Source organism: Mustela erminea, chromosome 1, assembly GCF_009829155.1.
Source record: "Mustela erminea isolate mMusErm1 chromosome 1, mMusErm1.Pri, whole genome shotgun sequence".
NCBI lineage: Eukaryota > Metazoa > Chordata > Mammalia > Carnivora > Mustelidae > Mustela > Mustela erminea.
Genome location: NC_045614.1, coordinates 626,258 through 650,485, shown reverse-complemented (window position 1 = coordinate 650,485; position 24,228 = coordinate 626,258). Strand labels below are relative to the sequence as shown.

Below are 24,228 nucleotides of genomic sequence, written 5' to 3'. Positions count from 1 at the left end.
ATGGGGCCGCCCGCTCCTGCGGCCGCCCCGCCGCCCCCGTCCCGTCCCGTCCCTTGGAGCTTCCTGCCGGCTGTGCTCCATCCCGTGATGGTGTTTCTCGTGTTTGTTTTCTGGTTGATTATAAATATTTACCGCACACGCTCGCTTAGTCCGCGTTTTCTCTGGGGACCCAGGAGCACAGAGCCCTCGGAAACCGGGCCGGGGTCCGGCGATCAGGGAGTCCTCCCGCTGCCCCACTGGGCACTGGCGGGCCCTGGGGCTGCGCTGAGGGTCCTGCTGAGCTTTGGGGAGACCGGTCACCACTGACAGGACTGATGTCCAGCACGGTTGAAGGCTGACCCCCAAGGAGGACCCAGGTCCCACCACTTGCCAGCCTGCTGGGCTGGGAGGTCCACGGAGAGGGCTCGGACTCAGACCCATTGCCTGCAGGACAGCGGTACCGCCCAACAATTCCCACACACCCTTCACAACCACAGCTCAAATCCACCGGCTTTATTTTTTTCTTAAAAAAAAAAGAAAAAAGGAAAAAGAACCAACCAAACAGCAACAACAGGGCCGCGGCCCGGCTCCCTCGGGCTCGGGGCATGCATCTCGGCGGGCAAGCCTGTTCCTCCCGCGGCCGTGGTCTGAGCACACCACCAGCTGCGGGAGGCGCCAGCGTGGAGCAGAGTGAAAGGAAGTCCGGGCGGGGCGAGAGCCAGCAGGTCTGAACATAAAGTGCACGGCAAGGGCTTCCCGCCTGGCCGCGGGCCGCCACGCGTCCTCCTCCTCGGGCCAGGGGAAGGGGCCCAGCACATGGCTGCAAAGTCATCAAGAGGTCGTGTCTGCTGGCCGTGAGGGAAAGGCCAGACCCCAGACCCTTCAGTCCCCCAGCCACAGCCCTCCAAGGCCCGTGGCTTCCCGAGGGGCAGTCGGCAAGGAGGCGGTGGCCTTCCTGGGCAGCAGGCGTAGGCCAGCAGTCGGCGGGATGACTGAGCACCTGGGCCGCGGCACCCGGCTGGGGCTCCATGAGACGGGCTGCAGACGGAACACACGGGTCACTCCTGGGCCGGCAAACAGGCTCTGCGTCCCAGGGGGCAGGCCCCACCCCGATATTAGGGCGGGGAAACTGAGGCCTGCTCATATAGGGCTGTCAGACATCCAGAGAGACCAGGAAAGGCAGTGCTGACTCCAGGGGTCACCCTGACGTTCACGCGCTGCCCAGTGGAGTTACGCACCAGCCTCCACAGAGGAAGCCGGGTTCCCAGCCCTCCGAGCTGGTTCTGATGCGGGCAGGTAAGCACCACAGGGCCACTGGGGCGGCGAGCAGCTCCCCCCGAGAGCGCACCCGCCTGCAACCTGAGCAGCATCTCCCAGTCCCCTGGGGCACGATTTCCCACCACACACACCTTCTCGGACTGGGGCAGGCAGAGGCGGGAACGGGAAGCGGAGGGTGGCGGGGCAGCCACCAGGATCAGAGCCTGGGCCAAACCGAAGCCATCCCCACCTCCCTCCCACACACCCACCCACAGTGCCTCCTATGCCGCAGGGTGGAGTCCAGCATCGCCCGGGTCTGGCAGGACAGGCTGCCAGCCGGAGGGACCCCCTCCTGCACGCGGGAGCAGCTGCCCCAGCTCCAGCTGCCTGGCCAGGGTCCAGCTGGCCGTGGGCGCGGACTGACAGAACAGGGAAGGCAGACCTGGCGGCCCCAGCCGGCAGTGGCTGCAGCGGTGTCGGGCCACGAGCGGTCGTGCCTGAGCACGGTCCCCGCCCTCCCCCACAGGCCCCTGCAGCGGCCCACCTGAGGGTGGCCGCCCTCACTGCTGCTTGCAGGCCGACAGCCGGCGGATCTTGCTGCTGGCGGAGCAGGCCTTGCGGGTGGGGTTGGAGGCAGCGCTGGCCCGGCGCTCTGCCCTGGATCTGGTGCTCAGCGGCTCGGTGCCGTTGGCGCACAGCACTTTGGGTAGGCCCCGGCTCTGCCCGTTCTGCCCAGACTCCTCCTCTGGGACCTGTCCTAGGAGGGAGAGGGCGAGTGTGGGCTGATGGGAGCCTGAGGCGGACAAACCTGTGCCCCCCGCCCCGCCCCAATCCCCAGGCCTAGGTCCTCTCCAGCCAGCCAGCCCAGGCTCCTCTACCACCTGCCCCCCTGCCCACCCAGGTCCCGCCTGCGGGTCATCTCATCCAGCTAGAAAAATAAATGCCCTCGGAGTCGGCCAGCCAAGGGGGGTGCCCAGCCCTCGCTCACCTGCCTGCCCCTGTGCGAACCGGGTTTCTGCACTCAGGAGGGCCGGGCCTGCCCCGCTCACCCTCCACCCCAGCACACGGCAGAGGACCAGGGTCCCGGGGCACAGGGCCCTATGCTGGGCCCGCTCACCTGTGCGGAGGCCAGGCCTCACTGGGCCCCGTGGGGCTGAGAGGAGCCGGGCTCAGGCCAGGTGGGCAACACTCATCTTTCCCCTCGAGGCCGGCCTCAGCTCCCCAGACTGGGCCCGGGGCGAAGAGACCAGAGCCAGAGGCCTGCTGTGTCCCTACTCGCTACCGGGCAGCACCGGCCCTTGCTGGCGTCCGGGGGGCGCTCACAAGCCTGGAGCCGCTCGACTGCCTCAGTCCTGTGCTCTGAGGTGTGGCGGGACGAGGAGGAGGAGCGCACACAGGAGGAGGGCACACAGCCGACCTGCCAGGGCCCAGAGCTCATTCAGCGCACGTGGAAAATCAGCCTCTTGGCCGCACCCCACCCTCCCCAGACTCGGGTGGGAAGCTGCCCTCAGCCGCCTCCAGTCCACCTCTTTGCCGGCACAGAGCCCCCCCTAGGCCAAAGGTCCCCACTATCTGACTCAGCAGCTTCTGGAACTTGCCGTGAGCCACCCCTATGCACACTGGAGGCATCCTAGATCAGAGCTCGTCACTGTTGACAGGTTTCTGCCAGGGAGAGGCCTTGTGTGGGGTCAAGAGCCCCGCTGCGACAGGGAAGGAGCCCCGCAGGCACTGAGCCGCTCCGCACAGGCCACCTGGAGCCCGGCTACGGGCACAGGCACTGTGGCTGCGGTAGGGGCAGGGGGTGGGTACAGGATCCGGCCTCCTGACCCTCAAAGGACGGGCGCATCGCCCACGACCACCCACCTCTGGCCCAAGGCCCGGCACCCGGCTTTCAGGGCAGGAGGCAGACCCCCACAGTGGGGACAGTCCTGGGAGACAAGGCCAAACAGCTAAAAGCCTCTGAGGGCGACCACAGCACAGGGACGGCAGTGAGGAGGGGACGAGGCCTCAGCACAGCCACTGTGGACCCACGAGGGCTCCGAGAAAGCGTCAGCGGTCCTGGGAGAGGCTCTGCTCCTTCTAGCACGGACGGACGGTCGGGCGTCGGACTCCAGCCGGAGAGCCACTGCGGCACGAGCCCTGCCTCCCACGCACATAGTCAGGGGTCTGACAGGGGTCTGGGCATGTGGAAGAGTGCTCGCCCCACGTTGCAGAGACAACAGATGGCCGCCAGCGAGGTCCCCTCCCAAGGCCCTGACACGAGAGCCCCGCACCTCTGAGAAGCAGGATGGCTCTTTACCGTTCTACAGAGGACCTCTCCAAGGCCACAGACACCAAGCACGCATCACCTCCTGGGACTCTACTGTGAGTTCCTGCTGAGCCAAAGCCACTGCCACTTGGGGTCCAGCTCCAGAACGGGCATCTCAGACCCCCAAGCACGCCCCCTGCTCAGGTGGGATGCCTGAACCCCGCCCCAGCTCTGCCAGGAAAACAGCTCTGGGCCCCCAGCATTACTGCCTAGTGGGGCGTCCCCAGGGGCCCCACCCACCACACAGGCCACCCCCGCACACCAGGTTTGTCTACAACAAAAATCTAACGTTTGGCAAACGCGCCAGGGAAAGGCACAGGCACAGGCACAGCGGGGCGGACCTTTATGACGGGAGCCTGCGAGCCCGGCCCCAGAACGCAATGGTGAACACTGGGGGAGGGGCACCTGCCCTGGCCGCCCTCAGACACCTGGGCAGGGTCAGGGAGGGTCGGTGGCCAGGCACCCAGGCCTGGCCTCTCCGGCACCGGCGGGCACTGCGGGGGGCATCGCTACACTATGGCCTCGAGCCCTGCTGCGCCCCTGGCCTCAGCTTCCTCTCCAGAAAGGTCTGAGCACTGGCTCTTCTGCGCGCCTCGCTCCTCTCTAAGCCCTGCCTCAGACGCCTCCTCGCCACCTGGGGAAGCAAGGCGACACACATCAGGGTGGGCGGCCCGGTGCCAGGAGGGCCACTGGACCCTCTCAGGCCCGTCCGAGGGGCTGCCCCCTCTCACCACCTGGCAGGATGTGCTGTGCACTCCCCAGAACACAGGAGAACGCCCCGGGGGGGGCCTCTGCCCTCCAGAATCCCCACCTGCCTCCGTGCGAGAGGGGAGGCACGGCCACACCCCCAGGGCTGTCTGTGCCCGCCAGGGACACCGGGGACGTGCGCTCTGCCACGGAGGCCAGGCCCTGCGGCGCGGCGGCGGCACTCACCGGGCACCGTGAAGTCCTGAGTGTAGATGATGTCATCCTCGACATCGAACAGGCCCTCGTCCCCATTGTCGTCGGCACAGCCGTGCAGGTCCTCCAGGTAGGGCACCACTGTCATGCCGCGCCAGCGGTCCTTGCCGTCCGCGCTCGGCGGGATGGGCACCGGCTCCTCGGCCGGCGCGTGCTTCTTCCGGAACCAGCTGTAGGAGCCCGTGAGTCAGGACAGCCCGGAGGCTCCCCCAGCTCCCTGTGCCGCTCGTGCCCTCAGGACAGGGCACGTCAACCTCCGGGCCCACCCCTAAAATCTGTATGGGGGGGCGGGGCGGGCAGGAGACTGAGGGCCAGGAACGCCCCTGTCGCCCAGACCCCCACCCCCCACCCACGCTCGCCCGGAAACTCCCCGTTCATGCCCCCTCGAGGACACCGACCCCACCGCCGGGCCACGCAGGCGCTCACCTGTGCTGCCTGATCTGCTGAATAGAGAACCTCCGGGCGGGCTCGTACTCCAGCATCCCTGGCGGGACAGCAGCGGACGCAGGGGTCAGCGCTGGGCACGTGACCCCCCACTCCCGCCGCCTCAGCCGCTGCGCAGACGACACCCCCGGGAGGAGGGGACGCTGGCGTGTGGGAGTGGAGCTCCGGCTCAGGGTGCTACCGGCACCTCCCACCGCGGTCCCCCATGGCCTCCACCGGCAGGGCTGACCCGGGCGTGACGCACAGACGCAGAGTCCGCGGCTGCGTGAGGACGAGGCCCTGCGGCCCTAGGAGGCAGCCTGGTGGGGAGCGGCAAAGCCACAGGCAGCGCCGTGGTCGGGAAGACAGCCAAGGGGCAGCAGGTGCTTTTCACACAGACGCCAGCGGGAAGTGGGACAGTCCTCTCCCAGGGCGACGCAGCCTGTGCGCACGCAGGCCGGCTCTCTGCCTCGCTCCCGCAAGGGCCCCGGGCCGGGGCAGGGCCCACCCCTGAGCCCACCGCTTCTACTTCCGGCGTCCCCAGAGCAGGCGGCTAGAGCTTCTCGAGCGCAGCCGGAGGAGGGGTCGGGGGCCCAGTTCTGAGAGCTCGGCACGGCACCCACGAGGAGGGCAGCCCTGTTCTCAGGCCACGGGTGGCGACTTAGAGAGCTGGGGACTCGGAACCCTGAAGGTCTGAGTGGGGCCGAAGAGGAGGTGAGACCACAGATCACGGCCCCCGTGCTCAGGGGCAGGAGAGGACCGCCACCAGACCTCAGGGCCAAGACGGAGCTCTAGGAGACACTGGGAGCCACCCCTCCAGTCCTGGCTATGGGAAGAGCCTCCAGGGCACGCACCCGCAGCGCAAAGCTTGGGTGCAGGCAGGCTTGGGTGCAGGGGATGTGCAGACCGACAGCCCTGGCCACCTGGGCCTTAGGTCAAATGAGGTGGAGGGGAGGGAGGCGGCGGCCCCGCCGGGATCTGCGCAGGGCACCCTGACGCCCTCGGCCGTCTAGACCATCGGCCTTCCTGAGCACTGAGAAGGTAAGGGCAGTCGTGGAGCGAGCAAACAGATTCCACTCAGGGAACACTCCACCCAGCCGGGGCCTGCCCTTGTAGCCCTCCGGGCAGTGCTGCCTAGCGCCTCGCCCTCGGCCGGAGGGCTGGGGGCGGTGGAGGAGGTCAGAGGCCTGTGCTCTGGGCGCACTCGAGGACAGGGACAGCTGACGTCCCTTCCACAAAGCGTGCCCGAGAACTTCCACAAACTTGACGGAAGGGAGAAGGCTACGTCTGAGCAGCGGGAGGGCTGCACCCACCTGGCCATCTTTCGGGGTCCCAGGGGGGGAATGGGGAGCTGCCTGTGTGCCCAGGGCCGGAGTCCAGCCGCTGCTGGCCAGCAGCCCAGCCTGGGCTCTACTTCACTCGCAGCAAAACGTAAAAACTAGCCTGACTCTGTTCTAGAAAACTCTCAAGCGCCTCCAGGGTCACGGGAACCTACTGTCCCGACCGTCAGCTACATGCGGTCTAGGAAGGGACGAAGGCTCCAACCGGAGGCAGCATCTCCACGAGGACAGGAACCGGGGACAAGTGGGGGCAAGGGTCTGCACGTGCCAGGCCAATCAGGCTCCAGCCCAGGGTCAGGACGCAGACGTCGCCCACCCCCCCCCCCCCCAAGCAACCGCATCCGGCGGCCCAACCCCGACAGACCCGGCTGTGGCCACTTGGGCGCCACCCGCTGCACGGCCTGGGCTGCGCGGGAAGCCACCCAGGGACTCCGCAGCCGCGGTGGGGTGGGGGGCACCTAGGGTGCTGGCTGCTATGTTCCTCTGGGGGGTGGGGGTCGGAAGAGGCAGGAACCAAAGGCCCAAAGCAGCTGTAAGCAGGCTCCAGCCTCAGCCGCTGTCGGCTAACCACGCCCATTCCCTGGAGGGGCTGCCGAGAGGAGACCCAGAGGCCCCCAGGGGTCAGCACAGCAGCACCCCCAGGACCCCCATCGGCCCCAGCAGCCTGCTCCCGACCCCCCCAGCCCCACCGGCGCCGTCCCGGGGGCCTCACCTCGCAGCAAGTCCGAGAGCGGGGGCCCGCAGTCACCCGGGATCGTGTAGTCTCCCTTTCCGATGTTCTCGAACAGCTTGTAGATGTTGTCGCCCTCAAACGGGTACAGGCCTGTCGTGATGTTATAGCTTCGCCCCCAACGGGACGGAGAGAGGCCGGTCAGTCAGGGCTCCTCCTGCAGTGCTGGCCGGAACCCAGCCTGGCACGGGAGCCTTGAAGCTCCCTCACCCGTGGGGCCCCACACTGGGCGGCACGAGTGTTTGGAACAGACGGTGGCGCGGGCTACACCCCTCGGGACACCCAAACCCACCGCGAGATACATCTTACAAGGGTGGCTCTTGTGGTATGTGAATTCTCTCTCGATCAGGACATAAAACGGGTTGCCTGGGCAGCTCAGTGGGTTACTTGCCCAACAACTGACCTCACCCTGAGGTCTCTGGGTTGAGTTCAAGCCCCGCGCTGGGCCCCGCAATGCCCAGCGTGGAGCCTACAACCAGTCAAATAAAAATAAAATAAAATGGAGCCCTGTGCTGGCCAGCAGCTGCCCTACAGGGGGGGCAGGAGGGAAGGTTCTGGGCTGCACTGGTCAGTGCTGGGCTCGGCCGGCACATCTCTGCAGCCCACACTCCACTCAGGACGAGGGTTCCAGCGAGCCCTGCAGCCCAGTCAGCTCAGGCACGCGTGCTCAGGGCTGTGCGCGGTGGGCAGGAGAGCAGAACCCGGGTGGGGGCCTCGCAGCCGGCTGGGCAGCACTGCAACCTGCTCCCAGAAATCAGCAGGAAGACGGGGACGCGCCCTTAGCGCAAGGCAGGAGGCCGGGTACGGCCCAAGGACAGCCAGTGTGTGTGCCCCCACATCAGGTCTCTGACCCTGAGGACCCCACAAGATGGGAAGGTGCCCCATCTGCTCCTACCCGCGGGGGCCCCCACTCCTGGCCCCACAGCCTCTCTGGCGCTCTGGCCACCCCAGTGTACCCGGGAATGGTATCTGGGGAATCCACTAAGAGGGCCAGGTTCTAGAAGCCTGGAGCCCAAACACCGTTCCTGAGTCCTTGGTGGGTAAAGGAAGGACCCCGGGGCAGGGAGGCAGAGCAAGGGGACCCAGGCCCCTGGGCACTTACAGAGTGACTCCAGCTGACCAGATGTCCACCTTAAACCCAGAGAAGGTGTCCAGGCCGTTGGCAATCTCCGGGGGCTGGAACGCCGGGGAGCCCTGGCTCGTCCTGCACGTGTCGTCCTCAGCAAACGGGTGCAGGGCCTGCGGCAACAGCACGGCCCTCAGCAAGCGGCCCTCGGGCCCCCGCCCCCGCGCGCCCTGGGAGGGACGCTACCTCGGCCACACCCAGGTCGGAGATCTTGAGCGTGCCGCTGGTGGTGAGCAGCAGGTTGCCTGGCTTGATGTCCTTGTGCACGATGCCCTGGCTGTGCAGGTACTCCAGGCCGTCCACCAGCTGGCAGAAGTACCTGCGGGGGGCAGGACTCCGTAACTGGCCCCGCCCAGAGCCCCCGCCCGGCTTGGCTACTGCAGCGCCTGGGGTGCGCCTGCCAGGACCAAAGGCAGGACATTGTGGCTCGGCAGTCCCTGCAGTCGGGCCAACGGGAAGGACAGGACAGGCAGCCCGGCCAGGCGACCGCCGCCCCAAGGGCTGATGCAGCCCTCTGACCCGAGCCTCCCAGGGAAGGCAGAGGAGGGCTCCCTGGCCCCCAGCTGCTCCCCAAGCCAGCCAGCCTTTCTTCCTGCTCCCCACGAGCCCAAGGGCCGTGCCCTGTCCTCCACAATCAGTCTGCCCTCGATGTGACCGTGTCGCCTCCCTGGAACTGCCCCCTGGGGCCAGGGACACGTGACCACGGGAGGGCCAGCTGGCCTGTGGCAGCTCCGTTCTCATTGGGGACATCTCAGGGACCGAGAGGTCTCCAAGCCCGAGGCAGCGGGCGCGCCCGGGGGGGCAGCTGGCGGAGGGCCTGCTGCCCCGCGGCTGGGCTGGGTGTGCTGCACACGGAGCTCCCAAGGCTGAGGCGGAACACACACCAAGTATTCGTCACACGGACGACACAACACCTGTCCCGGGGCCGCCCAGGGCGGTCGGTTAACTGTCCCACTCTTGGTTGGCTCAAGTCGTGATCTCAGGGGCCTGAGACGAGCTGCTGGGAGCGGAGCCCCGAGGGCGTCCGCTGGATGTCCTCCCCCTCCGCCCTCCACCCACGGACCCGCGCGTTCTGTGTCCCCACCACCCTGCCGCGCTCTCTCTGGAAAGAAAATGAAAGAGCGTGCAGCTTGATCTGGGGCCCGGTACCCTGGAGCCCGCGGGCAGCCCCGCAGCAGGCACTCACCCGTGGGCCTGGCACACGGGGAAGCGCTTCTCGGGCACGCTGTCCAGCATCTCCTGCATGCCGCACACGCAGTACTCCATCACCATATACGTGCGGCGCTAAGGAAGACGAGCCGCGGACAGCCTGCCGCGGAGAGCCTGCCCCGGGGAGCGCACGGCAGACGCCGCACGCAGGGCCCGGGGGGCAAGAGGACCCCGACGCTTCCGGGGCTGCGGGAACAGAGCTAAGCAGGAGCCCCCGGAGACAGCGAGAAAGACTGCAGAGATGACAGCGCCTATCGGGCAACTCGGCCCTCCCGCTGACCCGCCCAGGGTCACCTCGTAGAGGCCAGTGGCTGCCTCGTCTGGGCTCAGCGCCCTGGACCCACAAGGAGGCCTCCCCAGGGATTCAACAGCCTGAGGAGCTCCATCCACCCGAAGCCCAGGAGGTGGTGAGGAGACACAGCCTGCAGGACAGAAAGGAGGGGTCACCGGGCCACACAGGAAGCGGCCAAGTGTCTCAGGCCAGCTGGAGAGGAGGACAAAGCCCCCACCGTGTCCCCAGCAGGGGTGGCCCTGAGAGCAAGCTAGAGGGGCGCCGTGGGCTTGACACCCCATCAGCCCGTGCCCAGCACTTCTGTGGGAAGACACCTGCCCCCCACTGAGACCTAGGGCCCCCACAGGCCTGCTCCCTAGACCTGGAGCTGCCCAGAGCCTCACCCCCCTGAAGAGATGGGGTCCATCCCCAAAAGGGAAAGGGCAAAGGCCGAGGACACTTGCACAGAAGCACTGCTGCAGAATGACACACCGAGTTCTACCCGCACCAGAGGGGCCCTGGATGCCAGAGGCAAGGAGAGCCCCCCAAGCTCAGAGCCACCCAGACCCAGCACTCCCACTCCCGGGCACAGGGTAACGGGAGGGCCCAGCAGCCACACAAGTAAGGGAGGTCTGAGACACTGTGGGGCCCCAGCAGATGACCCGAGGGCTTCACGGTCCACGCCCTGTGGCACCAGCTGCTGCTGCCTTCCGGGCCCCCAGCCGGAGTCACAAAGGGACGGCTTCAGGGTCTGGAAGACGGTGCTTGAGGCCCACCCCTGCCCCCCCAGCACAGCGGCCACAAGGATATATTTTTTGCTTCTCTTCGTTGTATAGCACGTCCACCAGCTGGATGACGTTTTTGTGCCGTAATCTCCTCAGAAGTTGGATTTCCCTAAGGACAAAAAACAGGCATGAGCAGGCCCACCAGTGAGCAGGGCTGGTGCCTCGTGTGTCCGGATCGGCCCGCGCCCTCCGCGTGGGAGGAAGAGCAAGCTTGCCGTCCGGTGCCGTGCGGAGGACACACCGGGCTCCGATGCGCGTGGGCGCCGGGAGGGCCGGCAGAGCTCTCCTGCTTCCCCTCCGACCGCGCAGTCCGTCCCGCGACAGCAACAGGGGCTCCCCCGAGTCTGCAGGCTTCAACAGGGACAACCCCACCCGGAAGCTTTCTGAACATTTTAACGGACAGTCCTCCCGCATGAGGGACCACAGGGCGCAGCACACGGACGGCGGGTCAAGTGCGGAGCGGGCACCTTCTGTGCCACGGCCGCGGCTCAGCTCCCCGGGCCACCCAGCAGCCCGTGCGTGCCTCCCCGGGGGAACAAAGCCCCAGGCACCGCGCCACGGCTGGACCGGCTCCATGAGGACTCCCTTCCCCTCCCTGGCGCCCCACAGCCCTGCAGGAAGGATGGAAACCCTTCTCACGAGAGCCCCGGAGACCTCTGCTGCTCCAGTCCTGGCATGGGGAGAAAGCAGCTGCACCGGCCCCGCCAGGAGGGATACCAAGGCACAGCCATCCGCCTGGCGCCAGCCTCGCCCACAGGCCCGTGCCAGCGCTGGCTGCTCTGCAGATGGTGCTTCACCTGTCCGGGCTCTGGGCAGGCGCTGGGGGAGGGTACGGCCGAGCGACCGGCCGAGTCGGCAATCCCATGCAGGTGTGCCCGTGGTAACCGGAGCACGTCCCCGCGGAAAGCCCTATGAGCACGCTCGAGGCAACACGAGCCACAGGGACCCGACGTGGGAACAGCCCCAGGGCTCAGCACCAGGTGGACAGACCAACAGTGTGTCCACCACGCACAGGAGCGTCCTTCTGCCACGAGCAGGGCGAGGCCCCCATGCACCGCCCCGGGACGGCCCCGAGACCACAATGCGCAGGGAGGGAACCAGACGCAGGAGACCACACGGGGTGTGAGTCCACGCGTGTGACACGTCCCAACCAGGCTCCTCCACGGACAGGAAGGGGACTCGTGGGGGCCGGGGGTTGGGGGCAGGAGTGGGGAGTGATCGCTGATGGGGAAAGAGTTGCCTTTGGGGAGCTAGCATATTCTGGAAAACGATAAAGGGGACCCCTGGGAATACACTAAGTGCCACCAAACTGTAGGACTGTGAACGCCATCTCCATGAAGTTCTTTTAAAAGTCCTCACCTGGCCGCCCTAGCGAGGACCTAAGAATAGCTCCTCAGAGACTCGTGTCCCATCCGGCCTGCTGTCCAGGCTCAGGGAGAAGGCTGCCTCTTCCAGGAGGCCCTTGCTGACAGCCTCCCCCGCCCAGTGCATGAATCCTGTGCCCCGCACCCCGGGTGCAGGCCCTCTGTAGGGCCCTGGAGCCCGCAAACACCCAGCAGCCACCGCCACAGAGCCGCAAGGGCCCCAGAAAGGGCATCCGTGCACGGCACCCACCCCAGACGGGAGACCCCAGGCCCAGAGCCCAGGAGGCCATCAACTCGCAGAACGCAGCACAGCCTCGCGGCCACTTTCCCCCAGACTCGCCAACAGAAGCCTGTGCCCACCCCCACCAGAGCGTTCCAGGTGAGAGTTCTACCCTGGTTTTCCTGGGTTCTTAGACGGCGTCCTAGCCATCGGGCTCCTGAGGTCCCGGGACACTGCACGCGCTTCACGACACACGCTGAGTGGGGGCGACTCACAGACGCTGGGGTCGCCCTGGTTTGTACCCTCTGACCCCAGGGATTTACTCTCGTGTCCAGCGTGAGCAGGGACCAGACTCAATCTTTTTTCCAAATAATTAATGCAGGGTTTGTCCCCCTTGGCCCCGCTGACATTCTGGGCAGGTCAGTCTCTGCGGGAGTGTCCAGGCACTGTGGGGGGGGGGTGGTCAGCAGCATGCCTGGCCCCCACCCCCTCGGCGGCAGGAGCACCCCAGTCCTGCTGACCACAGACGAACCCAGACCCACCCGCTGTCCTCGGGAGCAGGACGTCAGGTGAAGCTCTGCTGTAAGGGACCCAGAAGGTCCCTGACGGCCTGGCACCGACCCTCGAGCCCCGGAGCCAGTGCAGGGGGTCCCTGGAAGCCAGGCCCCACCTTCCTCCCCCGCCCCTCCCCACCCGGCCCTGACTCTCGTGCCCTGCACCCGGGGCTCAGACGCTCCGTTTCCATCTGACCAATGCGAGGTGGCAGCGACACCCACTTCTGCGACGTGGTGCCCCGTCAGCCCCCCCGGCCTGCGGGCTTCAGGGCCACCGCCACGTGCACCTGGCGCACACGCAGAGCAGCTCCTCTCAGAGGCCACCGTCCGGCCCCTGCCGTCCACCCAGGCAGACCGACACCCCCTTAACCACCTGGTCAGCGGCCAGGCCTGGGAGGCAGCTGCGGGGGCGCCTGTCCAGGGTCTGCAGCCAGGGCGGAGGCAGCAGAGGCCCGGGAGCGACACGGCCCCAGACGAGAGGGGCATCCATGAAGGACACAAGCGAGTTAGCAAGCCCTGCGGGGCCAGTGCGGACGGAGGGGTCGGCCACGGAGACAGGCCCCAGCTCCTCCAAGCTCCAGCTTCCTGGGCCTGCACACGGGGGCTGGGAACCATCAGGGCGGATCCCGGCGCCGGAACGACATTCCCCGGCACAGTGGGGCAGCTCCGGTCAGCGGATGCAGCCCGGGGAGCCAGGGGCTTCCTCGAGCCGTCCACACCGGCCTCCCCAGTGCGGAGACTCCCTCAGGACCCTTCTCCTCTCCATCCAAAGAGGTCCCCACGGGTGCGTACGACACAGACTAAACCCATGAGCTGACGGCGCCGGCCGGCTCCGTCAGCGAGCTGAGCTCAGGCCCTGCTGGTGCGGCGCGTCCTTGAAACATAAGTAACATGAAAATCACAAAAATAAAACTAGAAACACCTGTGCTGGGGCAGGGAGGCCTTTCCTCTCTGCAGCCGAGCAGCAGCCACCTGTGGGGGCAGGTGCCGAGGAAGCGGGGCCGGAGAGTCTGCCGCTGATCCCCGCGGCCTCCGGCGGGCATCCGGGCCGGCAGAGGCCGCCCCCTCCCAGGCTGAGGCCGCCCCCTCCCAGGCAGAGGCCGGCCCCCTCCGCCCCCAGGCTCCGCACTCTCCTCTGGCTCCAGCCAGCCCAGACCGCGCCGCCCCCCACCCCAGCGCACGGGGGAACCACCACCGAATCAGCATCCCTCTTCTGGGACAAGCTCACGTCACACACTCCACGCAGCAGAGGGCAGCGCCCTCTCCTCTGCGAGGAAACCGCTCTCCACTCCTGCTCCGACGCGCGCTCGTCGTGGAAACGGAAAAGGCCGGGCTGGCCCACCACGGGGGCTGCCCCGCGTGCCGGCTCACCGGGATCACGCCAGCCCCCTTCGCCAGGCTGGGAGCGAGCGGACACGACGGCCGACCCCACAGGAGGGGCCGTGGGAGCCACGGAGCTTCCCCAGAGACCCCGCGGGAAGGGGTGCGCCCCGCCACGCGGCCAGCCGCCTCCGGGCGCACTGAGGGCCAGCGCCTCTATTCCCAGCGTCCCCTATAAGTGAGCAGCTTGTAGCGGGCAGCTCGGCCAGGGTGAAGTGAAGCACAGGAGGCGGTGCCTCCCGCCCGCGCCCCCCCAACCCCGGGGCTCCGCACTGTGCTCACTAGCCCCCCCTCCGCCCCCGCTGCCGCCCAGAACCTTCCCTGGGGTTGCTGCCGGACCCAAGTGGGCTACTTATCAGTTCACTGTTGATGAAGCAGAAGAAAAACCGAATGAGGCTCACGAAGCCGCGCAAACTTGGAGAAACACCACGTAACTGCCTCCAAGGCCAGCCCCGGACAGAACACACAGGGGGAGGGACAGGCCCACGGCCACTGCCTTGAGAAGCATCAGCTCCACGCAGCCCAGAATGAGACGGAGCCGCCCAGCGAACCCCAGTCACTCCCCTCCGCACAGAGACGGGCCAGGGGCCAATGGCCCTGCCAGAGGGACACTGAGCAAGACCCCCCTCACCTCCCAGCCCCTCTGCTGATGCTTCTAAAAATATGACCAGAGACGCCAGAGGTCCAGGGAGGAGTCGAAAGCAAGGGAAATTGCTAGAAGCAGAGCTCAATGTGGACACGTGCCCGCACGTCCCCAGGAGCACAAACCATAAACGGCATCAAGTGGAATCAGCGCAAAGACCCGTGGGGCTGGACGGACAACAGGTCGCGTCCCCACACACGGGAGTGTCCCCGGCCCCGGCAGGAGCGAGGAGCCCCCACGCGCGGCCCCAGGGACGGACCGAGCCCACGACGCCCAGGCAGACACAGGAGGCCCCGCCAGGTGTGAGTCCACGAGGTGACACGCCCAAACCAGGCTCCTCCGAGGCCGGGAAGGGCCTTGCAGGGGCCGGGAAGGGCGAGACGGCTGACGGGCCGGGGCTGCCTGCTGGGGACTTGAAGCAGAGTCGAGTCTCACAGCCGGGTGCGCGGCACTGACATGTGCCTCAACGCTGAGAGTCTGGGTACGCGGGTCACGTACTGGCGAGGCTGTCGCAAGCATAAACCAGAGCTCGGCCACGTGGCGGCTCTGGGATAAAGGGCAGCTCTGGCAGCGTTCCACACGCTCCCAGGACTGGCAAACGTCCCTACGGCCCCCAGAGCCCAGGGTGGCCGAGGGCCTCCCGCATTTCAGAATCAAGACCCCCCGCCCCGAAAGACCAGACATCAAGGAGGCCGCCAGGACCTTCACGGTGGGTGAGCGGCCCGGCCCCCCTTCGGCCACCTCTGGCGGCTGGCCAGCCAGCCCGGGCTCACAGTGGAACCCTTCCCGATACGGGGCGGGGGAGGGACGCATGCCCACTTGGGACAAGAACAAGAGCCAACAAAGCCCAGAGCTCTGAGCGGGGACACACTAAAATTCCACCCACTCACTCCACAGACCCACTCCGCCACTCACCACAAGACAGTCCTGGCCTCACTGAGGCCCCCGCCCGGCCACTGGCATCTGCTTACAGCTGCCGCCCATCTGCCAGGGACTGGGAGGGCCAGGTGCTCCTGGGGGTCACTGGAGATTCAGAAGCCGCTGGACGAGACTGGCTGGGAAGGCTCGAGGGACCAGCAGTCTGGACGCAGCTTCTCAAACATGCACACGCTCCCCCTGACCCAAACCTCCAATAGTGGGGACATGCCCTTCAAACACCCTTGCTCTTCTTCCGGGACCGTGACACAAAGTAACCCACCTCCAGCACAGAACCACCAGCACAGGGTAGGTCAGAGCTGGCCACAGAGCCCCGCCACCGCCAAGGCCACCAGGATGCCTGACCTCAGAAAAGCAGCCTGGCTCAGGCAGAAGGACAGGGCTTCAAGGACCGTGGCCTGATGGCCAACGGTGATGGCCCCTGTGCCCATTCCACAGGCAGCAGCAAGCGATTTCTATCCCCCAAACAGTCGATGGAAGATAAAGCCCGAGAGAGCGTCCCGGGATGCAGGGCACTCTGCGGAGCGAGCCGCGGCATCACGGCGTCGAGGGTCCGGCCTGCACCTGCGGCCCACAGCCACCCTCCCGCACAGACGCCCGGTAGGCGGCCTGCACAGCCGAAGCCACCACCACCTGCCCCCCGACCAGCACCAGCCCGGGAGCCTCTCCTTGCATGAAACCCCGCCGGCAGGACCCACAGCCACGGGTCACTCTCGCTGCCCCCAGAGAGAGGGAGACCCCACTCACGTCCTCTTCCCAACATTCACGGGGCCAGTGCACGGGATCCTACGGCCTCTCAGAAAAACAGGGACGAGCAATTTTCTAAACACAACAAAGGATAAAAATGTAATAATAAAAATGATAGGGAAGGGCGCCTGGGTGGCTCAGTGGGTTAAGCCTCTGCCTTCAGTTCAGGTCATGGTCCCAGGATCCTGGGATCGAGCCCCGCATCGGGCTCTCTGCTCCGCGGGGAGCCTGCTTCCTCCTCTCTCTGCCTGCCTCTGCCTGCTTGCGATCTCTGTCAAATCGATAAATAAAATCTTTTAATTTAAAAAAAAAAATAGGGATATATGAAAAGTGGTTGGACAGATCTACAAAACAACCAAAAAAGACCGGAGGAAACCTGGCAAGATGGGTCAGTTCCGAGATCACGAATGATTCTTTTTTTTTTCACTTGAAGCTTTCTGAAACCTTTTTGCTTTGTAATGAGAACCTACTAGTTTCAAGAGCCGCGAGGGCAGAGGGGGCTAGCACAGGCCCTCGCAGTCCCAGAGAGGAAACCACCCCGAGGGGGATGCCCCGCGCAGCCCCCACTCTGGTCACAGACATCACTCTTGACGAAAAAGGCTTCTGATCCAAGTCAGGACACCTGACACTTGTCTGGAAGGTTCCGGACACTTCACTTGGAGAAAAGCTACTGGAGTTTATTAAGCCTCTCGGAGACAAAAGAGCCCTTTTTCCGTGCAGCCGGCTGGCAGCAAGGCTGTCCCGGGAGCCCAGACCTCCCCTTGCAAGGACACCCCTTTCTTTCCTATGAGAGCCGGGCCCTGAGCTGATGAAACGGGCCCAACGCCCTGCGGCAGGGACACCTTATGCTCACGGCCAAGCCAGCCGGGGAACCCCCACTCTGCCTCCCGGGCCTCCGTTTCCCCTCAGGGCTTTCCGACGCGCACTGCGGGACTGAGGTCCTTGCAGCCCCAACACTGCACACCCAGAGTCTCCAGAAGCTCCTGGGGCCCTGGCTGAGTGCTCGGGAAGGCCAAGACTGGGACACCAGTGCTCTCCAACCCTCCGGTCGGCGTCTGGGCATGTGCGTCTCCCACGGAGCACAAGAGAATTCCTGGGGGTGGCAACCGGTCCCCTAACTTGACCTTGTCAAACACACACCTCGTTCCACAACGAGTGCCCTCGCAGGAGGCACCTGCCCACCCCGACAGCACCTGCCCCCCGCAGCAGGGGTCCAGAGAGATCCGCGACCCGCTCAACTCTGCGGCTACCCAGTGCCCCAGGACAGCCAGCAAGGTGGGCTTGTGTGCCTCTGAGTGCACATCAGTTGGTGCTGGAACCCAGCCCGAGCCCTTGAACGGGACTCAGGGACTCCGGGAACCTCAGGGTGCTGCTCCCCAGAGGCTGGGGCCTGGGGCCCAGAGCAGCACAGAGCAACGCGGCCAGCCAGACCGCCTGCACACACGCACCACCTCCGACCAGCAGAGGTCAACCACGCCGAGGAGACGAGCAGCCTGCTGTCCGGGCATCATCAGGAATGGGGCCTGAGAGGGGACAGGAGGACAAAGATGGACCCGGAGCCTGGGAGAGGGCTGTTTCCGGAGGCAGGACTCAGGAAGCCAGGACACAGGTGCTCACAGCCCCCCAACCCACAGCCCCCAAAAGCTTCTGACTTCGAAGCCAGCAGCTGGGAGGGGCGTGGATCTCTGATTCGGGGGGTGAGTACATCGGAGCCCCTGCCCAGTACCACCTCACAGGTAAGAGATGGGCCCTAGGGGACCGGACCATCCCTGCTTCGCGTCCACAGGCTGGGGCACGAAAACCGTCAAGACGCCTCAACATACCGCCCACCTGCCTTTGGACCGCACCGGCAGACCACGGCTCTGACCGGCTCGGCACCAACACCGGAGCGGGCCCAACTTCGGTTCTCTCCGTTCACCGCGTGGCCACGCCCAGGCCCGAGCCGGGCCAGAGCAAGTGAACGGAGCTGAGCGAACGCGGGAGTGCAGGCTGGGCAGGAAGGAGGGGGCGAAAGCGGACAGGGGGGCGGCACTTTCCAGGATGGGGCTGCAGGGAGGGCCGGCAGCAGGACGGCCAAGGTCGTCCGTGCCTCGGTCCTGCCTCAGTCCTGCCGCCCGCAGCCTGGCCCGTTAGATAAACCCCTTCTTGGAAACTGGAGGCTGGGAGGAGGGTGAGCCCAGGCAGGGCGGGGTCCCAGTGGGTGGCAGCCACAAGCAGGGGCGCCCCCTCCGGAAAGCAGCGCGTGACGGAGCCGGGGCTCCCACCGTCCGCGGGGCTGGAAGACTCCTGCAGGCGGACGCCCACACCTGTGCGGTGCCTCGGAGCTGGCCCGCGCCTGAAGTTCGGGTAGAAAGTTGGCCAGGGCACAAGCTGATCCCTCTCCCGGGGGGACCAGCCACCTGGGCCTGCAGCCATGGCTGGGTCCAGTGTCACATCCCAAGTGAGCGAGAGAAGGCGAGGTTACCTCCTGCTGACCGAGAGGCCAGTGCAAACAATTATTTTTGGCAGCCGCAGGGCTCCCCTCCAACAGGGTAAACAAATCGCATTTCGTCGGCCCTGGCCCTGGTAACAGCTGCCCGCTGCGCGGAAAGCCTGCTGGTGGCGGCCCGGGCCGTTCAGGAACACAGATTCCCGGGGCCAAAGGAACACTGGCTGGTTCCACTGGGCACAGGGGCGGGGGTGAAGGGGGATGGGGCACACGCCCCCAACTGAAGGAAGGGGACACCCGGCTGCAGCGAGGCGGCCGCCTCCCCCGGAGTCCTTCAGCGTTTCCGACAACACTGGCCCTGGCAAGCACCACCCGGGAGGGGCTGGTCACCTCCAGGCTCCAAGGGAAGGGGGAAGGGAGGAGGGGGAGGAGGAGGAACGTCCCTGCGGCCACCGGCTGACCGGACGCCCCCGCGGCCACCGGCTGACAGGACGCCCCTGCGGCCACCGGCTGACCCGGACGCCCCTGCGGCCACCGGCTGACCCGGACGCCCCTGCGGCCACCGGCTGACCCGGACGCCCCTGCGGCCACCGGCTGACCCGGACGCCCCTGCGGCCACTGGCTGACCCGGACACCCGCGCTTACTTCTTGACGTTGGCCTCGCCGTTGGGGATCCTCCGCAACTTCTTCTTCTTGAGGATCTTGACGGCCCTCCGGCACAGCGTCTCCGAGTCCAGCACCTCCTTCACCTTGCCGTACGACCCCTCTCCCAGGAGGTCTCCCATCAAGTACTTGCCGATGAGCTTGGCCCGCTTGCGCCGCGGCTGGTAGATGACCTCCGTGGAGTCGATGCGGTGAATGAACGTGTCCATGCCCACGGACATCAGCTCCCCCTCCGTAAACATGCCCAGCGGCTGCGGGTCGGCCACATCCATCCTGGACGCGGCCTCCGACTCCCGCCGGCGGCCCTGACCTCCCTTACCGACCGCCCCTGGCGCGCGCGGGTCCTCCTTTTGTCCCCCTACAACTCCCTTCTCAAGAAAAACCCCCAAACCAAAAACGAAACAAAAACAAAACCGAAAAACCGAAAGTCAACAAAAACGCAAAAGAAAGAAGAAAAAGAAAGAAAGAAGGAAAAAGCAGAAAACGCGTCTTCGGGAAGAAACGATTGTCCTCGTCGCGAGTTCAGAGGGCGCGCCTGGCCCGGAGCCCCGGCCCCCGAGGGCGCGGAGCGTCGCAAGTCTGGGTGCCCGCGTGCCTCGCAGCGTCGGGTCGGGCCGGCGCGTCCGCCGGGGCCGTCCGCAGGCCGCTGGGGCTCCCGCGCGCTAGGTCATCCTCCGGGGGCGCACGGCGCGGCGGCCGGAGCGAGGCTTCCCCGGGCCGGGCATTACCTGCGGGCCGCGGCGCGCGCCCACACCGGGCCCCGGGCCGCGCCGCCGAGCTTCGCCGGGCGCCGGGCGCGCTGCCGGGGGCGGCTCCCGGCGGGGTCCGCCGTCCCGGGGGCCCGAGGCCGCGGCAGGCGCCTATCCGGACCGCGCGGCGGGCACCGACGTCCGCCCCCGCCAGCCCCGGCCGCGCGTCGGGGGCCCGGGGGGCTGCCCGGGGCCCTCCCGCCGCGGGGAGCAACTTCCGTCGGAGCCGGCCGCGGCCGCGGCGCCCCCACACCGGCCTGGGACCCCGCGGCGGCCGCCCCCCGCCCCAAACGGCAGCCCGCGCTCGCTCTCGGCCGCGAACGCCGTGGGCCGCGGGCCGCGGGGCGCGGGGCCCCGCAGGGCGCCGGGCGGCCGGGGCGGCGCAGGAAGAAGGCCCGGGCCGGGGGTTCCCGAGGCCGCCGGGGCCCGGACGGCGCGCGCCCCCGCCGCAGCCGCCGCACGTGTGGAGCAGGCGGGGCGGCGCGGAGGCCCAGCCCATGCAAGGCGGCGCGGAGCCGGCCGGCGCCCGCCGCCGCTGCCTCCCGCGCCCCGCCTCAGTCGCGGACACCCCGGGCCGCCTCCCCCTTCCGCGCCCGACACGCCGCCGCCATCTTGTTTACCTCCCGCCCCCGCCCTGCGCCGCCGCGCCGCCGCACGCCCGCCGCGGGGCCCGGCCCCCCCGCCGCCGACGTGCCCGCCCGTTGGCTGACCCGGCAGGCCCCGCCCCCGCGGCCCGCCCCGCCGCCAATGCCGATTGGGCCGTTTGGACCCCGGCGGGCGCCCAAGCGGGGCATTGGTTGACTCTCGGCCCCGCCCCGGGGGTGGCTCCAGCTCGGCTCATTGGCCCGCGGAGGCGCCCGTCACGGGGCGGTGGGGAGGGGTTGGCGGGGGGCGGGCGCGGGGAGACTAGCCCGCGGTGTTGACCTCGGAGCGGCTCGGGTTTGGGGTCGGAGGTCGTGAGGCACAACGGCCCCCGGGGAACGGCTGCGGGGCGGGCAGAGCCCTCGAGGGCCGGGGGCCTTGGTTCGGGGACCCCGGGGGCGCCTGCTGGGGCCGCTCAGCCCAGGCGCCCCTTCCAGGCCAGGTCAAGGGTCAGGAAGGAGCCCCAAGCCGGGGGCGCCGGCCAGGCCGCGGAGTCCAGACGATGTCGGGTCGGAGCTCTATCGGTCCGCGCGCTGGGCGCGGAGATGACCTCAGAGATCAAGAAAGACGTGGCGCGGAGTGGCCGGTTGCAGGCCACAGGCCTCGGCGCAGGCTCCGGGGCCCGAGCCCGCAGGGCAGCTGGCCCGGCGCTGGCAGGCGCTCTGGCTTGGGTCCGCGGGGTGCAGGAGATGTGCCCTCGGTTCCTCCCTTTCTGCTCTGGAGCCCGCGGCCGTCAGGGCCATTATTTCGCCGCAGCAAACTGCTGGTCCTGGGAGAAGCTCCTGGTTGGCTGCGGCCCCAAAGTGGGCGCTTTGGGAGCGGACCCCATCGGCTCCAGGCGAAGTTCTGAGGCTGTGAGCTCCCCAGCAGCTGTGAGGCCTTGAGTGTGCCCCCAGGAGTCCCATCGCATTCCCAGATGTCCCGGAGGGGGCGATTTGTGTAGCTTGCAGGGGCAGGGAGGCCACTCCAGCGGGACCTGCAACCCCCAACTCCTGTTGAGAAGGAGATCCGAGGATGGGAGCAAAAGCCAAGAGTAGAACAGGAAAAGAACCAGGAAAATCGTAAAACCCAAAGATGTTCTTTGAAGTGAACTTGAAAAAAGGACAAAACTCGAAGCAGACTGACCGAGAAAGAAAGATGACCAACGCCAGGAATGAAAGAAAGGTGGTCACTACAGACCCCAGAGCTATTAAAAAGGATTACGTGCTAGAAACAATCTACGCCCTTCAATTCCACTGCAGGGCGGTAAATGGCACCCAGCTTCCAAAGACACCAAAATGAAAACTCACCTACAGGGAACCATAATCAGCATAGCCCCGTAACAGAGAAAAAATTTTTCAACAAAGACGACGAGGGCCTAGACCTTTCAGTGGCAAATTTTCACCAAACATTTCAGAAGAGGTATCATCATTTCTAGACCGTCTCACCCATAAAGCAGGACGGAGGGGCTTTTGCCTGACTGAAATCCCTGCGCTGGGTGCCTGCTTACACTCCAGATTCTTGACATCTCTGTGTCTGCAGGCGTCCTATTCCTTCACAGAACCTACTCTCCTCTCCTGACGGAGAGACACCGCGGAAGGGGCTCAGGACATGTTTGATGACCATTGTAGAAGAGTCATTGAAGGCACCGCGCCGGCTCAGAAGTCCCCCGGGTTGTTCCCTAGAGCACAGCCGCCATCAGTCTGATTTCCTCTTCCAAACTTGTCACCACGAGAAATCATCTCATGTACTTCTTTATCCATTTTTCTTCCATCTCGGACACTAGACTGGGAGCTCCCTGGGACCAGGGCTGAATCTGTTTTGGTCACTCTTGTGTCCTCGGCACTGAGAGCTGTGCCTTCCGTGACCGTATCGCTGGCCACGTGTGTCCATTAAGCTCTCGTAACGTGGTTGTCCAAACTGAGATGTTCTGTGTGGCCACACACGATTTCCAAGGCTTTGCGTGAAAAGGTATAAAAGTATACAGTATCTTGTTAATAATTTGCATTGATTGCACAACGAAATGACAGTCCTGGACATGGCAGATGAAAGGAAATACGTCATTACGATGAACCATTTCACGCCCGCTGGCATGGCTGTGACAAAAACAACGGACAGTAGTCAGTGTTGACAAGGACGCGGAGAAACTGGAAATCTGGTACAAATGGTGTGGCCACTTTGGAAAAAAAGCCGAAAGGTTAAATACAGTGTTTCCACGTGGCCCGGCTTCCAGTCCCGGGCATGAGCCCACAGCCCACCCAGAAACTCCCGCCCTGTGCCCAACAGCACGAGTCACAAGAGCCAGAAGTGGGGAAAGACACGCCCACCCGCAGGTGAACGGACACACACTGGGTCCCCCCGCGGGGGTGTGTGTCCCCCCGCGGGGGAGGGTCCCTCGGCAGCGAGGAACAGGCTCCTCCATGGACTGGGGGGGCTCACGGGGGCGGGGCTGCGGGAGGGGGTGGGGAGTGACGGCTGATGGGGACGGGTTGCTTTTGGGGTCTTGGATGTTCTCTCACGGTGAACGGAGGCTTGCGGAGAGGAAGCCACCTGCCTAGGCCACGGTGGGGCTGGGACTGCAGGGGATGGGGGGTGCGGGGCAGTTTGCGGGGGGGGGACCGCAGGTTATAGAGGAGTCCAGATTGCAGCCGCTGTGTCTCAGATAAAGGGCCCCAGGTTACAATGGGGGACCTCCGCTTGTAGGTGGGAGCCCTAGGTTGCAGGCCCAGGCCCCAAGTTACAGGTGGGGGACCCCGTTATAGGTAGCCAGCCTCAGATTATCGATGGGGGGCTCTGGGGTACAGACTGCAGCCCCGGCTTACTGGCAAGGGCTCCAGGTTATAAAGGGTGGCCTCAGGTAACAGGTGGGGGCCCACCAGCCCCTCCGGAGCTTAGGCCTGGCGTCTGGCCTCTGCCCTCAACTCCTCCCCACACTCTGTCCCCCACACCTCTCTTTCCTCCTGCCCACCCCATGACCCCCATCCACATAGACACTTGTGCCCAGCTGAACCCCTTACCCGCCCCCCGACCCTCTCACGGCCCCCAGCTCTGACGCCAAGACTCCCTTTACCCCCTCCCCAAACCAAGGACAGAGGAAGCCGATGGCCGTTCTGACCAGTGTCCTGGCCGGCCGCTCCATCCCGGATTTCCTTCTGCTCAGGGTGTCTCTTCCGTGTGGGGTTCTTGACCCCAGGCCCGTGCCCCTGCATGGACCCAGCTCAGCCCCATGCCCACAGAGAAGGGGCCCTGGGAGCCCGCGGAGTCCTTCCAAAGGGAGGTTGGCCCCACTGGGAATGCAGCCAGGGTTCCAGGTTACGAAGTGGCTGGGAGGGGCAGGGTGTGGGGGCCTCTGCGGCCGCCAGGGGGCAGGCAGGGTTCACAGCCGAGTCTCTCCGCCTGGGGGGGGTGCGAGGGGGAAGGGCGCGGCCACGGGTGCCTGTGCAGGGTGCGGGGGAAGGGGGAGAGAGTGTGTGTCTCTGGGTGGGAATGGAATCCACTCGGGACCCCTCAGGGCAGGGCCATTCTGGGTCATTGC

At 66.3% G+C, this 24,228-nt stretch overlaps 1 protein-coding gene across 4 annotated transcripts; it reads right to left on the bottom strand.

Annotated features, from left to right (window-relative positions):
- Positions 1-476: 476 nt before the first annotated feature.
- Positions 477-19,763, bottom strand: STK11 (serine/threonine kinase 11). Of its 4 annotated transcripts, none has more exons than XM_032304893.1 (10): positions 19,306-19,761; positions 10,414-10,497; positions 9,310-9,399; positions 8,310-8,442; positions 8,100-8,236; positions 6,980-7,107; positions 4,931-4,988; positions 4,478-4,674; positions 1,781-1,988; positions 477-1,017 (listed from the first exon to the last, which is right to left on the bottom strand). In XM_032304893.1, the coding sequence occupies exons 1-10, from the start codon at positions 19,593-19,595 to the stop codon at positions 504-506; spliced, it is 1,839 nt and encodes a 612-aa protein (XP_032160784.1). In that variant the 5' UTR covers positions 19,596-19,761; the 3' UTR covers positions 477-503. The 4 variants fall into 4 exon arrangements, 3 of the variants coding, with proteins under 3 accessions (XP_032160784.1, XP_032160791.1, XP_032160800.1); XM_032304909.1 differs by having other exon boundaries at positions 909-1,017; positions 1,781-1,993; positions 19,306-19,748; XR_004276815.1 differs by lacking the exon at positions 477-1,017 and adding an exon at positions 3,100-4,178 and having other exon boundaries at positions 1,911-1,993; positions 19,306-19,763.
- Positions 19,764-24,228: the final 4,465 nt, after the last annotated feature.